Source organism: Ailuropoda melanoleuca, chromosome 2 (genome assembly GCF_002007445.2).
Source record: "Ailuropoda melanoleuca isolate Jingjing chromosome 2, ASM200744v2, whole genome shotgun sequence".
In the NCBI taxonomy this organism is placed as follows: domain Eukaryota; kingdom Metazoa; phylum Chordata; class Mammalia; order Carnivora; family Ursidae; genus Ailuropoda; species Ailuropoda melanoleuca.
The window spans coordinates 17,813,949-17,829,377 of NC_048219.1; the positions used below are offsets into that span (position 1 = coordinate 17,813,949).

Sequence of the window (15,429 nt, forward strand, 5' to 3'; positions counted from 1 at the left end):
GAGCCAGTCAGGGCTGGGCCTGAGGGTCTTAGAGCAGAGGCACCCGGACTGATGGCGGCTTCGGCCCCTCCCCAGAAAGATGGCCTTCGCACATCTACGGCTAATCTGAGGAGGCTCATGGCCTGGTCCAGACGGAGTCCGGAGAGCCGCAGTGAGGAGGGCCAGAGCCGGGGCCCTGACGCACGCCCCTCCCGCCAGGCCGGGGGCCTCACGCCTGAGCGGCGCACCTTTGGCGCACAGCAGCCCCCCACTCGCCCCCACACACCCGGCCTCCGCTCTGCGGGGCAGCTAGCCCCGGCCTGCATCTTTTCAGATTGGCTCCTTGGGACAGTCAGGGCCTGGGGACCAGCACGGCCCGGGTGGGGGCGTTCAGGACAAACGAGCCTTCAGGAAGAGGGAGGCCTCATGTCCTGATGGTTCCTGGGGGAGCGTGGGAGGTGCCAGCCCTCAGCTCCCATGGACCCCTGACCCCTGACCCCTGGCCAGCAGCTGGGGGGGGGGGCCTGGGGGCCTGGCATGGGGCAGCCAGCGCGGAAGCTGCGAGCAAGTGGGCGGGGCCTGTGCAGCCACCTCTGTGATCTCACCGGAGTGAACAATGCCCTCCTGGCCCCGGCCTCAGGCCCAGGGTTGGGAAGTCACCGCTCCCAGAGCCCTGGGGCCGACGACATACCTCCGCCTTCCGTAATGTGTCTCCTGGCTCCTGTGCCCACACAGGTCCTCTGGTGCCACCAGTCCCTACCATCCCCTTCAGTCACGGATCCCAGGCTCCACTGAGCACCACCAGCCCGGCCGAATCTGGGCGCACACGGTTGGTTCCAGGGCTGCTGGGACAGCAGGCCCTGCTCAGGGCCAGCGATGGAGGTTGCTGGCCAGAAGGGCCCTGAGCACTCGGTCAGAAACTGCCATCCCTTTCCAAGGGCAGGGCTGTCACCTGCTGTTTGACAGGGACCAGGACATGGGTGATATGCAGCCTTTATTAACGCAGAAATCTGTTCTTGGGTGGGAGGGGGGAGCTTTGATAAATGCTTTCATTATGCAGATGGAGGGAGCTCGTTCCTGTGCAGCTTCTGGAAGTCCTGAGGGGGCGGGGGGGGCGGGGAGGGCAGAGGCAGATGCTTCAGATGGGGGAAGCTGTTGCGGCCGTGGGGGCTGCCCCCCTTCTCTGGGCAGCCATCCTGGGGATGCTAAGGGAGTTGTTTCCCTTAGGGACGAGGGAGAAGCTGGGGTGGGGGAGCTCTGAGCGGTGGCGGTGCGCGGCTGTGGGAGAGCCAGTGGGGACGAGGGCTGTGAGCTCTCCACGCACCGCCCCCCCCCCCAGGCCTGCCTAGACCCGACCAGCACGGGCCGCTCACGGCAGCCGCACAGCTGGGACTGGAGCTGCCCAGGAACGAAGGCCGTGTGGAGCTGTGCTGAGTTTTCCAGAAACGGCCGCCAGGAGAGACGCCCTGACAGACCCAACACGCAAACACCTCCAGTGAACACGAATCACTTCCCGAGAGGCCTTGTGAGGCCGTCCACGCTGATCTGACTGCCCACACTCCCCCCTCTTACCGGGGGTCTCCTCAAGCCACCCGATCACATCTGTCCCCGGGACCTCTAACCACCGCCCGTGGAACGCACATCAGTCCCATCCCTTCCGCAGGGAGGGTGAGAATGGTCCCCGTAAGCACGACACATTTGCACGGTAGCACTTCAAGCACGGACACGCCTGCAGTGCAGCTGGGTTACTCAGGGCAGCAGGCCAGCAGGCCGCCGGCAGCGGCACACACGGGCTGGGTTACGGGGTAAGCAGCCCCTTCATCCCCTCACCGCAAGTCCGTGACCTGCCTGACAAACTCTGCGCTAGAGGGAAACAGCTCTTGAATTTGAAGTGAAGAATGTGCGGTGGACCCGAAGGTGAGGGGGGAAGGCGGCTACGGATATGGCTCTTTGTCATCTGGAGTGTCCACTTAGTGGCCTCGTGGCCGCGATCACCAAAACCACGTCAAGGACGGGTGTCTGTGCGAATTGGCCTGGGAGGCCAGGCGAGGAGCAGAGTGCAGGGGCAGAGGTGGGGACTGAGCTCAGCCACTGTGTGGAGAGGTCAGGAGAGCAAACTCGGGAACTCAGGGGAGAAGTGGTGTGGACGCAGTCTTTGCCCTCTGGGCCCCATGGTGCTCCCGCCTGTCTTGAGCCCTCCCCTGGCACGTGGGCATCTGCCTGTTGACTCCCACCGACCCCCGACAGGGTCCAGCCCCAGTCTTTACACTGGGACGGGTCAGCTGTGGGCTCCTAGTGTCTGTGGGGGGTTGGACTACTGGGGTTCACAGAGTGGTCTCCCCGGCACCTCGGCTGGTGTGCACGGGCCGGCCAGAGGCCTTCAGCTTCTCTCAAGGTGGCTTGGCTTTGGGAAATAATTTCAAAAGTTTTTTTTTTCTTCTTTCTCCTGAGAAGACATTCAGTTCTGACCCCAGGGGTTAGGGCAGTAAGAGTGAAGGGGTAAGAAATCCTCTCCCCTCCTACAGAATCTGACACTTGGTTACCTTTCTAGCTCTGTTCCTTGGAAACCAGATAAAAGTGGAATGTCAACTGTTTCAAGGCAATGTTGCTTATGGTAAGAATGAACCTGGATTGTAAATCATCGGGAATAGGAATATCTGTTTAAAAGCCACGGCCCTGGGCCGCCGGAGGGCAGAGGCTCCATGGGGCACCCCCTGCAGGACCTGGAAGCGATGCCTACAGTATAACTGGGGAATTATTGCTCCCTCGGGGCAAGATGCTGCGAAGCCAAGGGGAGCCCCACTGCTCCCTGATATGTCCCATCCCCTTGTGCCCGGACTGTCGCCCAGACGGCCGTGCGCTCTGCAGGGACTTCCCCACCGAAGAGGGCTGCTTCACGCTGTCCTGTTGGCAGGTGTTTCTGTCTGACAGCCGTCAAGGTGAATGCCACCCCCAGGGCAGCCTGTGGGTCTTGAGTCTGAATGGTCAGCAGGAGCTGGGACAGCAGCCCCCTGAAGGGTGTTACAGGCACCCCTGACTAGCTATGGAGTTGTGGGGCAAGTACCTCCACTCTCTCCAAGCTTCAGTTTTCCCACTTGGAAGAGGCGGGGGTGAGGTTTCCATGAGAGAATGCACGTAAACAACTCCGCACAAATAAGCTGGCAAACTGTATGCTCTTGGTGACAAGGCGGTGGGTGAGGGGGATGCTGACTGGCTCCACAGGCGCCGCCCTGCAGCGTGTCTTGGCCTGTCTCCATGGGCTGGTGTTACCCTCAGTCCCTGCGTCTGTCTCTCGGGCAAGGCTCACACCCAGAAGTTCACCGTCGGTTCCGCAAGGCCCTCTTTGGGACGACTGTGGACGATCGGTGCAGCCTACTGCACCCCAGGGTCCAGGAGTCTGTGGAGCACAGAGTCCTGCTCTGGTGCGGCAGCCCTGACCCAGACTGCATCACAGCGACCGTGGTGAGAACCCCACGGGGGCCAAGGGCAAAGGACGTCATCCATTGGTCACCATGTTGGCATCAGCCAGGGTGAGAGCTGGGAGGGCCCTCAGAAGTCTCCTCATCTGAAACCCTCACAGCCGCATGGGCCCGAAGAAGGGAAATGACCCCTCCGGAGCCTCACGGTAAACAGACGGACTAGAGCCACCACCTTGGCCGCGGTGTGGGAGCGCTTGGCTCCAGATGCCGGCTTCGGTGGCTCCTGTGAGCGGGCCTTGCGCGTCCTCCTCTATCAGATGGCTTTGCCGTGAAGCTAGCTAGCGGATTCTCACTGCCCTGGGGTGGTTCACGGGGCCACAGTGACACGAGGGCGTCCGTTATTACCAGACTTCCCTGCACAGTGCTGCTGGCCCTACGCCTTCCGCAGCCCCGGCAGAAAGAGGCCGTGTGACCCTGGCCTGGAGCGTGCGGCCCCAGGTCGGCGCCAGGGGTACGATGCAAGCCGGGCGAGCCTGCGTCTCTCCTCCCCCGCGACGGTGGGGACCAGGATGAGCCCAGTCACGGAGGCTGTCGGAGCTGCGGACCCAAATACTGCTCTTCCAGCTCCGGCTTCGCGCAGCTCCTGCGCTCCCTGCTGCCTCACTGCACCAGAGCGCAGCCCTCTGAGGGCAGAGAACAGACTCCACGCTGTCTTCCCAGGGGGCATCTGGCCGCCAGCCTGATTTTTAGGGACTGCTGGAATCAGAACTCTTGGGGATCACCTGGTGTACACGCCTCCTTTAAGGACGAGGAAACTAGGGCCAAGAAAGGGGAGCGCTGTGCCAATGCAGGTTCGGTGCTCTGTCGACTGATTAAAACCACACTGGCATCTATATTGGTTTTTATTTATAAACAAACTGACATAAAAGAAGTCCGGATGGCAGCGGGGGCGGCTGTGCTGCTGACTTGCTTACAAAGGAGGCATCTGGACAACGGAGAAGGTACCACCAGATTCCAGCCTGCAGACCCTTCCCTCCCATCCACCTCATGGCCTTCATGGCCTAAAATCATGGGGCCTAACCTCCTTGGGCAGTAGTTCCAGCCAGGGCAAGGAGCTGTGGGGGACGGTGTGGGGCAGGGGACTCCCATTCCCACAGATGAGGCCCCGGCACTGCAAACGGCCCAGTGGAGGAAGGGGGGAAGGTGACAGGAACGCTCTCCACCCCATGCTGAGTGACAGTCAAGGCTCCAAGGATCTGTCCATCCCACAGAGAAACCGCCCTCGGGTGATGTCCTTGAAAAGGGCCCAGGCCTCTCTGGGACCAGGGCGGGGCAGTCTCCCTCCGCCTGAAACCCAGTGTCTGCAGCGAGAGGAGAATAAAGTGGAGGGCTTTCCCGAGTGCCAGAAACAACAGATTTAAACAATAAGAAAAGATCTTTTTTAAAAAAAGGTAGAGGTTTGCACCATGAGTTTGGAGTCTGGAGCTCTTGTGAGGAGGTGGCAGGCGCTGTGGGGCAGTGGGGTGCCACACCAGGCCCAGCAGGTGGCAGGGGGACTGGGCCCAAGTGAAAGGTGTTCAGTCTACACGCCCAGTGAGAGGCCAACCGGGCTTGAGAAATAAATAGGGAGGGACCTCAGAGCCAAGGCAGGGCTGAGGGAAGAGCCGCGCCAGCCCTGGGCCCCACGCTCTCCCCTCCTCCGTCCTTCATGGAAGGACATACCACGGCAGGAGGGGGGAGCAGCGGGGGCGCCACACAGCCTCCGGAGTCCTGAGGCGGCCCCGAACCCCACGGAGGCGCCAGCAGTGGGCTGCTTGGTCCCCCTTCCGGCGGACCCCTCCGGTGCGTCGGCCGCGCGTCCGGCTCAGAACTTGCCCTGCCTCAGCCGGTCAATGTGGAAGGAGAGCTTGAGCGCGGGCCCCAGCTTCAGCCCCATGTACTTCATCATCATGTCACTGCGCAGCAGCAGCAAGGCCTTGCCGTCAATCTCCTGGGGGGGAGCGGCCGTCAGACGCCGGGCTGGTCGCACCACCCTGCCCACCTGCTCCCCACACCTACCACCGAGCCCAGCAGGTGCTCTTCCCAGAGCTTGTCCTGCTGTCCTTTCCCTGCTGCCTGAGGCAGTGTCCCCGCCCTCCCAGCCGCCGAGCGCCCCCCCACGCACTCGTCCCCTCTCCCAGACTGGCTCATAGCGATGCGATCCTCGACTGTTACTCCGTGAGTCCTCTTCCTTCCTGAGCGCCCAGGGCCCCGTGTGAGCTGGGCTCAGAGCAGGCGCTCACTGGGCAGCTGTGAGATCTTTACGGCTGACCCAACAGCACCCCAAACCCATCAGCACGAGAGACCAAAATGATCCATGGAAGGCAGCAGATCTGTTCTGAGCGCCCAAAGGGCAGCACAGCACCAGGCAGCAGGGGCTGCGGGGAAACGGGTTTGCACCCAAATCAGGAGTAGGGTCACCGCAGGCGGGTCAGAAGCAGTGCCTGGCCACCCAAACGGTCACTTGAAGAGAGAGGCTGGAGGTTCACAGAACAGCAAGGACAAGATGGGGGCTGATGAGGCCGGAGAGCGGGAGCCATCTGGCTGAGGACTCTAAGTGGGGCCCAGGCCCCCGATTCTCAGGCCAAGGCAGGCAGATGGGAGAGTGAGCACTTCTAGGAAAAGAGGAGAGTCCTTCCCCTGGGCCTGAACCCCCCCAGCCATGCACCCAGCAGGAATGTGACTGCGTCAGACCCACACTATAGGAGTGGGCTGAACTCGGAACCCAACGAGGGCTGCTCGAGACCCAAGAGTCTGTCTGTGTTTTCAGGGTGTCTCCTGTGCTCAGCTTCAGGGGACTTTTAAGAGTCTACAGGTTTCGGGAGCAAGACTCCCAGGGGACACGGGAGAGGTCAGACAGGGGCACATACGTGTTTGCGAAAGAGGTCAGCGTGGGGTCCAAGCTGAGGGTCAGCTTCCCGGACAAATTGCATCACGTCCTCCACTGTCCATGAAGAGGGGTCCCGGCCACTCAGTCGAGAGGCATCCCGGCTTTCCAGGTATCGATCGGACCCTGCAGGACAGGAGGGAACCTGCCATAACGGGTGGGGACTGGTTTGTTACGCCCCACCACTCTCCTGGGCATGTCCCCATGGCCCTCTGCATGAGGCTCACAGCACTGCCAGAGCGGAGGAGCCGGAGGTGGCCGAGGGAGGGAAGGGTTTTCCACAAAGGGATGAGGGTCTGAGACTCTTCTGAAGTCAAACTTTTGTCCTTTAAGAGTAGATCTGATTCTGGAGAGGGTCAGAAGGGATTTTACAGTAAGGCTGTGGTTCGGCCTGGACTTGAGTCAGTGGTAGCAATGAGTTAAGGGGATGACACAGGCTCTGGGGACCATTTCCAGAGAGACTTTGGGAGACGGGCAAGATTAGAGCCAAATCCTTGGAATCTAGGGAGAAAAAAAGTGGTGGATGATACCCTGTGCCTCTTCCAAGGCCTGGAGAGTGGCTAACTTTGCGACAGCTGATAATGCACAGAGGCGGAAAAGAGTTTTGCCTGGGCTGCCGGGAATCTCAATGTTAATTTAGCACGCGGCTTAGAGCTTTTATGTCCATCTTGGCTCCAATACAGTTCCTCCCATCTCCCCTGTGGGATCTGGGCTCTCTGAGATCTGAACTCCTCACCGTGCACGGCCTAGAAGGTACTCCATCATGTGACCCTGCCTACCTCTGACCGGATCTCAACCCCCTACCCCCACCCCTTCCTTGCTCTGCTCCAGACACAAGAGCTTTCTTTCTGCTTCTTGAATAGGCTCTGCTTTATTCTTTGACCTTCAGTCTCCTCTGTCCTTTCCCAGGGCTTTCCATATCTGATTCCTTCTCAATATGTATCTCAAACATCAATTCCTCAGAGAAGTTCACTGACGTCCTAGTAAAAGTACCCCATTCCCCACAGAGCCGCTCTCAGTCTAATTACTCTCCCCTGTTCCCAGCACATATCACTGCCTAAAACAATTTCACGTGTTTATGCTGATTGTATTCTCTTCTTTTCTGCCCTATTTCCTTGAGATATTGTGGTTTTTGATAAGAAACATACATATGGTCTTTGTCCTGTTTCTGGCACAGAACTCCTAAAATTCTTGGAATTTCCTAAATGGCGAGAGAAATAAAGGGGTCTTTTGTTACTTATAACAAGCCCTTTTCAGCCACACCTGAGTATATTCAGGAGGTGACTTCTGGAAAGCCCCTAAGGATGGGGGCTGGTTGCCAGTCTCCCTGGGAAGGAGAGTTGCCAATGACTTCGTCAATTGCTCCTATGTAATGAAGGTTCCAAAAAAACCCCCAAAAAGATGGGGGTTCGGAGAGCACCTGGAGGTGTGGGGGAGCGGCACCCCTGGATAGGGCGTGGAAGCCCGTGCGCCCTCCCACAGGCCTTGCCCTGGGCAGCTCTTCCATCTGGCTGTTCCTGTTATATCCTTTCCTAAAAAGCTGGTCACCTAGTAGGTAACCGTTTTCCTGAGGGAACCAAGAGGACCGTGGGAACCCTTGACTGACAGCCAGTCAGAAGCACAGTGACAACCCGGACCTCCGATTGTCGTCTCAAGCGGCGTGTGGGTGGGGGGCAGGCTGGTGGGACCGAACCCTTCCCCGGGGGTGTGTGTGAAGCTCTCTCCAGAGAGGGTCAGGGTGCAGTTCGGTTGCAGGGCCCCCGGGGGTGCGGCACAATTGCTCGGTGTGTGGAGAAGCCACTCGCCGGGCGTCGGGGCTGAGGTCCTGAAGTAGGGTGCTGGGCCTAGGGGAGACACACGGGGGGGGGGCAGGCTTTTCCCTTCACAGTCCCCAACATGCAAAAGACGCCTGGTCTGCCGCAGATGTTCCGACAGGTTTGTTCAGTGAATGACCGACCACACATCGTAGTTACTTGTGTATCTTGCTGTCTCCCCTGCCAGGCTACGTCTGTCCTGAGGCAGGGACCTTGGCTCGCTCCTGTCTGTACCCTCACCACTCAGGAAGGGCCAGGGACACCGCTGAGATGTGAGCTGAAACACACCCATGAAAGCAGAGCGGTGCGCTCTTCAGCCGTCTCTTGCAAAGGCTAAAAGTCTCCATTTCCCACCACTGCGCTCCATTCCCGCTGTTGGCAACAGACCTAGACTCCGGGCGAGGGCAGAAGGGAGACCAGTCCGCTGCTACCATGGGCCAAGCAAGAGACGGCTGTGGCACGCACCAGGTGGCAGGGGTGAGTGTGGGGAGGGGGGGTCTGGCATGTGAACCTTATAAAAGAACCCCCACCCCCACCGCCAGCTTGTTTGCCCCTTAAAACAGCCCTTGACATCTTCGCCTTAGAGATGAGGGAACCGAGGCCCAGAGAAGTGAAGTGACTTTCACGAGACCACACAGCTGGGAAGGAGCCAAGTCAGTGCCCTGATTCCGGCTTGTCCTCTCCCGGTTCCTGCACACGGTCTACACCAGGACTCTCCCCGCCTCCCGGTGAAGGCAGCGGGGCAGGCAGAGGGTCTCGCTCTGAGACTGAGCACGGCAGGTGGGGCGCATCTAAGGCAGGGGCCAGGCTAACGCACCGATGCCTACTCCTCCTCCGTTCGTGAAGTAAGAGCGGGCGGACTCAGCCAAGTACTTTGAGAGAAACGATGCTGGCGCCAAACAGACGGGATCCTTCGTAGCCTTACGAGGTTCTTCCGAACCAAAAGAGATTTAGACCGTGACCTGGCCCACAGACTCACGCGTTCCAGAGGGAGAGCGGAGGCGGCCCGGAGACCACAGTGGCTGAGGCCACAGCCGCACGCGGCGGCAGTCAGAAGCACTGCTGACAGGGCCTTGGGAGGCAGGGCAGGGACAGTAATTCCCTCACAGCCTCCCAAATGACCCCATATCCCTGCTTCCCTCTGAGCCTTGTCACACTCCTGTGGAAACGCGATGTCCCCCGGGCACAGGGGGATTATGGGGTCCTGAGAGGTGAGAGGACTCCCCCAAGACTTGAGGCCGGGAATCAACTCGCAGCTCTGCCTGGACTGCAGGGCTCCCCACGCTGCTCGCTGCCTTGCTGGGGTCGGGCCAGGGCAGGGTATCCCGGCCTCTCCCCACCCCCTCCTCCCGCTCAGCCTCCCTGAAAACTGTCTCCCGAGGCCACCTCTCTTCACCGCAGGCCTGGTCAATGGAATCTTCTTCCCCTTCCACAGCCTGGGGCCGGGGGAGGCCACCAGGGGGCGCGGAGGCAGCATTCTCCTGTCTCTGCAGGGCTGCTTTTAGGCCATTCGCTTGCTTACGGAAGCTCACGTTCTTCAGAGGCCAGACGTGACCCCAGCCGTCGGCTCTTCCTGGTCACCGACGCCTGCGGACCTCTGGGCTTCTGCCCTTGTTACACGAAGACTGTCTGCTACGCCGGTCACTGCCTTGTGCTCCAGCCAGGTCCTGTCATCACCCTCAGAGGCACACCAGTCAGCCACCTTGCCTCCAGTGACCTTCACCTCCACTCCACTTCAAAGCCTCCTGCCAAGGCCACTGGCTGCTTCTTGCCATCACTTGGAACAAATCCACTTGAGACTTTAAACATCCCTTTCTCTGACCCCACCCTCCCATTTCTGCAACTGCCCCGGACCCAAGTCCACTAAACCCATCACCTCACAGAGAGACTGAGCACATCCGACTTACAATCTCCCCCACCCTTCAGCCTTGTCCCAGCAGTGCTCCTTCCCTGCCTGCCCGGATCCAGTGCTGATGACCCAAATGGCTGACCCCCAGTTCTATCACTCCTTCCCATGCTCCCCTGCCCCTGGCCCTCTTGCCCTTCTAGCTCAACAGAAAACTTTAATTCTCAGACAGTCTTTTCTCACCCCACATCTAGGTTTCCAAGAACCACAGAAGAAAACCACATCTCTTGCAAACTGGCAAACTAGTCTCCAAGCACAGCTAGGCCTTCGGTGTTCCCCGCAGACCATTCCCTTCTCCTCACTCCATTTCCCCATCTTCTCTTGAGCAGTCCACACTGGGAGCACCCCTAAGCCCTTCCCTACTCGACCCTCTCTCCTTTCACTCATGGCCACCATCAATCTTCCCTCCAGTCTCAGAGAATAAGGCTTAAGATGGACCCATCTTTGTATGCCCTTGATCGCTAACCCTCCCCACCACAGCCATACCTTACTCTCTCCTCTCCGACATTCTTCATCGCTTCTTCTTGAAAGGTTCAACTTGTCTGCTGATAAACACGCCCAGTGCGCTCCTGCTCTTGAAGGCCTTCTTTTGAAGGTCACTATTTTTTCCCCTCAAGCCGTCCCTAAGACCCCGCCATGCAATGCGTGCTCATTGCCTTCCGCCACCACTGGAGCTGCTCTTGCTGAGGGCGCGTTACCCACTCATCACCACATCCCACAGACAGTCATCAGTCCTCGTTTTACCAACCAAACCTTTGTCGTGCTGCACTGCGCTCTCCTTGAAATACTCTCTCTAATCCTGGCCACCACAATATCAAATTCTCTTTTTCCTCACGTTTGACTACTCCTTTGGCTCCTTCTGGGATCCTCTTCCTGTTCCCACCTCCTGAACTCTGTTGGTCCCCAGGACTCCATCTTTGGAGTCAGTTGTTCTTTTCCTTCTCCACACACGCTCCCGGAAAGTGGCTGCCGTTCACCTGACTGCTTCCACTACCATCTTTATGCTGATGACTCCCACGTTTGTCTTCAGCCCAGTCCTCCTCCCTGAGAATCAGCCCTGCAGAGCCAGTGCCTACGGGGCATCACCTAGATGTGCCATGGTCTCCTTGCCCTTCTTTCTCTTCTATGGTTGGTCCCCTCTCTCAGTGAACGGCACTACCATCTCCCCTACCACCCCATCTAGAAACCGAGAAGACATCCCTGCTCCCTTTCTCACAATCCTCAAATCTGACTAAATCTACCTCGTGAATAGTTTTTTAATAGATTCACTCCTCTACAAACCTCCTACCGCTCTCCCAGCCCAGGGCTTTATCTGTTCTGGTTTGGCCCGCGCTACAGCCTCCTGACTGGGCTCTCTGGTCTGTCCTTCCTCAGATGCATCCTCAACACAGTCGTCAATGAGCTACTCAAAGCACACACCTGACTGGGTCCCACCTCTAATTCAAAGCCTTCAGCAGCTCCACATGGCCTACAGGACGCACTCTAAACCCCACCATGGCGTTTGGGTCCTCTGTGAAGTAACCCTGGACCTGTCCAGGCTGTTCTGTTTGAAGCCCCAGGATGACGCTTTACGCTCAGCAATAGCAAAGTGCATGCAGCTCCATGCACACCCTCCGTACCGGTTCTCATCTTTGCCCTTGTTCCTGCTGTGCTCTCTTCCGGGACAGCTCTCCCTCCCTACTACCCCTGGTATTGCCACTCATATGGTCAGGCTTTTACATCGCAGACAGGGTGTCACTTCCGCAAGGAAGCTTCTGCTGGACCCCAAGCTTGGGTCAGGTGTTCCTTCTTGCAGTTTTCATACCACCCAAAGCATATCTCTGTACTCAAGACGATGGTTTACAATTACCTGTTGAAGTGTTCATCTCTCCCACAAGACTGTGAGCTCCTAGAGGACAAGAAGTGATTGATTTTTGCCTCCCCATGCCAAACGCAGGTGGTGTTCAAATAAATGGCTAATAAAGAATGGGCGTGTCCTTCCCTGTCCCTTCGGCTGTAGGCCCTTGGCTCTCAGTTTCCATTATTCTCAAGCCAATCCCAGAGCTTCAGTTGCCTCCCGGGTGCCTAGCCAGACACAAATGTAAGTCTAGACCCCAGTGCAACTCCCAGGCGGGGGCAAGGAGAGCTTGCTGAGGAAGGCAGGAAGAGGGAGGGAGGGTGGGAGGGCCAGGGCTCGGGTGAGCTTACCCCTGGGGCACAGCCTGCGGACCGCTGAGGCACTGCCTAGCGGGAGGCCGCAGGAGGGAACCAAAGGCCGGTACCCATGGGTTCGAAGGTTCTGGGAGCTGCTGACAAGGTTGGTGGGATTCAAGGCAGAGTCCATTGAGTCTGAGTGTGGCTCCAAAGACCGGGTCAGACTATTCCCCAGGACAAAGCTCTCACCTGGAAAACAGTAAAACCGGGGTTAGAGCAGGAACTAGCCTGGAAGGACTGCCAGGGCGCTGGCCTCCCAGGTACCTGTTTGGAGGGAGCAAGAGGCAGCAAAAGAGAGAGCCCTGGGTTGTATCTCAGGAGGCCTGTGTACTAGCCACGGTTCTGGCTCTCACTAGGTGGCCTTGGTCAAGCCCAATGCCACTCTTCTGGCCTTAGCTCTCCTTAGAGACTCTTCCTTTTAGACTAGATGGTCTCTGAAGTTTCTTCTGGTCTGGATGGCTTATGCTTTTTATGGAGAAGGAGAACCTTAAAACAAATAGAGCTATTTTAGGAAGAGGCTGCGTCTTTATACACAAGATGCCGGTGCTGGGGACGGGGTGCTGGATAAGAGACGCACTTGCTTAGATGAGGGCACTTTAGAAAGTGACCTCTCAGCCAGCAGGACATTTCAGAAATGTTCTTTGATGCCTGGCTAAGGGCCTGTCTGTGAAGGGTCTGCTCCTATATTCCCTCCGTCCTTGGTCAACAGAAACGCCCCAAGGAAGCCGTGGGTGTACAGTGGCGAGAGCGGGGCCCTGGAGACAGAATCGGGTTAGAACTTGGCTCTGGCACTCAGTGGCAAGATGCTTCTCTAAGAGCCACTTTCTCTTCATTCAGAACCCAGGACGCCCCCGTCTTCCGAGGCCCGGCACCAGGCAGCTTTTTTTTTTTTTTTTAAAGATTTTATTTATTTATTCGACAGAGATAGAGACAGCCAGCGAGAGAGGGAACACAAGCAGGGGGAGTGGGAGAGGAAGAAGCAGGCTCATAGCAGAGGAGCCTGATGTGGGGCTCGATCCCATAACGCCGGGATCACGCCCTGAGCCGAAGGCAGACGCTTAACCGCTGTGCCACCCAGGCGCCCCCGGGCAGCTTCTGATAGAGCCCTCCAGAGCCTGAGGCAGGCTCTACCCTCACGGGGTCATTTCCTCAGCCCTGGTCACAGCGTCTCCACCTGTGGAGGGCGTCTGCGGTTCTGGGCCGCACCACCGTCCTTTGTGGTTTTTCTTAGAGGTCGGCTGTGTAGGTAATGCTTGGGGCTCACGTCGGGCTTGTGAGCAACACTACAGTCACGCACACCGCCTGGCACACAGTAAGACCTCTGTGGCAAGATGGGTTAGGATTTTAGGACTACTTTCTAATACCCACCTGAACTTGCTTGGTAACCAGGGGCGTAAAGGCAAATCTAGCAGGAGGGAGCTACGGGCCCCTCTCTCAGGCAGTGGGACTGATGAAGCCCTTCCCCAGAAATGGTTCTGAAGGGAGCGGCTCTGGGCTCTTGAACCTCAGCCCCCCCCCTTTCTGCAGATGAACTGTCCATTCCTGTTTTCCAGGAGACACGACCACAGCAGCGTCCCACTTTTGAGACAAGAACAGGTGCTCAAGCCAGCAGGCAGGAGGCCTGCGTTCTAGGCCTGGGCTCCTGCCTTTCACTAGATATTTGATCCCAGGCAAGCTGCTTATTTTCTCAGCACCAGCTCCCTCCTCTGTAAAATGGGGGGAAAAATCCCCCTCTGTCTTGCTGAGAACATCACATGAGAAGACAGAACGGTATGGACTCTGCCAAGGTGGGGAGTTGTCCTTTTATTTCTTCTTCACTCAGAGTTAGAGGGCAAAGCCAAGTCCTCCGCAGTAACTCAAGAAAAAGCTGAAATGTAGTTCCTGCATGTGCTGGCAGGGCGGCCTCCCCTTTCCAGACCTCATTTTACCTGGCAAAGACTGGGGACAGTATCGCGAGCCTCACCTGAGCCCATGGATGTGAAGAGTAACTATGACAGTACCAGGGGCTCCCCCGCTGCTGACGCAAGTCAGCGTGTCTTCCTCTCAGCGATGCTGGGAACGACAGCTGAGACCGGGGGTCTGAGTTGAGGGGACTGGCCATCTGGACGGGTGGCACCCGCATTGGCAAGGTCAGCAAAGCTCTCCTAATGAGACGCAGTGGACAAACGAAGCATCATGCCCAGCACTCTGCAGGTCGTCGTCCCCTTGAGGCCGACCGGCCGAGGCCCCGGCCGCATCAGTGAGACAGGGCAGTGCGGGAGCCTGCCGTGCTATCACACTGGGCTCCACGCCGCCCTGAGGGCCTCCACAGGGAGGCCCAGTGAGGAGGGCTCTGGGCCTCACCCCGGCTTCCAGCAGAACAGCTCTGGTTTTAACTTTTACACCCCAGAGTTTTCATATAATCTTACCTTTGCAACAAGGAGTTCTGCTATTAAAACATAAGAAACTTTGCAACCACTGGCCCCGGGGTCAGAAGTTAGGGCTGAGAGACTTGAGTTCTATTTCTGGCATGACCACCACTCAGTGATCACTGCCCGTTTTCTGGGACTCAGTTTGGCCATCTCTAAAAAGACGCTGAACCTCACAGGGTCAATGTAAATCAGGTCTGCTGTGGATGCGCTAGAGACACGAGAACAGTCAGCATGAGAGGGAACTCCTCCCTTTGTTGAACAAACATTTGTGCACTAGCTGCTATGCTAGGGAGGGGGTACACAGAGGTAAACAGACAGGTAAGGACCTTTCCTTACACACTGAGTTTCAGTGAGAAGCAGATTTTCTCTGAGTATCACCTTGTAAGGCTACCTTAAAACTAGAGTTCCTGGGGGAGGATGGCAAGACCGGTAGGGAGAAGTCTAGAAATCATGCAAAGGAGAAAGAGCCTGGGAATGTACAGTCTGGAGAAAAGATAGGGGAGACAAATACCCTAAGGGCAGTCATAGGAAAGGAAGAAAACTGGACTGCAGGTTGGGTCTTTCGAAAGGCAGAGAGTAAAACAGAGGGGAGGAGTTACAAGAAGACAGATGTTGGCTCAAGAGAGGGCATTTTAACAATCAGAAGCGTCCAACAAAATCGACTGCCCAAGGTGACAGTCAGCAACCTGTCACTGGGAGTATAAGCAGAAGTCAGATGAGCACCCTTGTCTGTTGGGCTGGACGCGAGATCACCTCTAGAGTACTTTCCACTTCTGAGAGT

General features: G+C 57.6%; 1 protein-coding gene across 23 annotated transcripts in view; it reads right to left on the bottom strand.

Annotated features, from left to right (window-relative positions):
• Positions 1–4,282: 4,282 nt before the first annotated feature.
• Positions 4,283–15,429, bottom strand: part of SCMH1 (Scm polycomb group protein homolog 1) — a 163,761-nt gene continuing 152,614 nt past the window's right edge. For 12 of the 23 annotated variants that reach the window (XM_034650188.1, XM_034650195.1, XM_034650181.1 and 9 more), the window contains 4 exons: positions 12,232–12,426; positions 11,894–11,932; positions 6,308–6,450; positions 4,288–5,388 (listed from right to left, as the gene is read on the bottom strand). In XM_034650188.1, coding sequence (XP_034506079.1) covers positions 5,263–5,388; positions 6,308–6,450; positions 11,894–11,932; positions 12,232–12,426 — 503 coding nt within the window. In that variant the 3' untranslated portion in view covers positions 4,288–5,262. Of the gene's footprint in view, positions 5,816–6,307; positions 6,451–11,893; positions 11,933–12,231; positions 12,427–15,429 lie in introns of all 23 variants that reach the window. The other 11 variants (XM_034650225.1, XM_034650204.1, XM_034650209.1 and 8 more) reach the window with 6 other exon arrangements.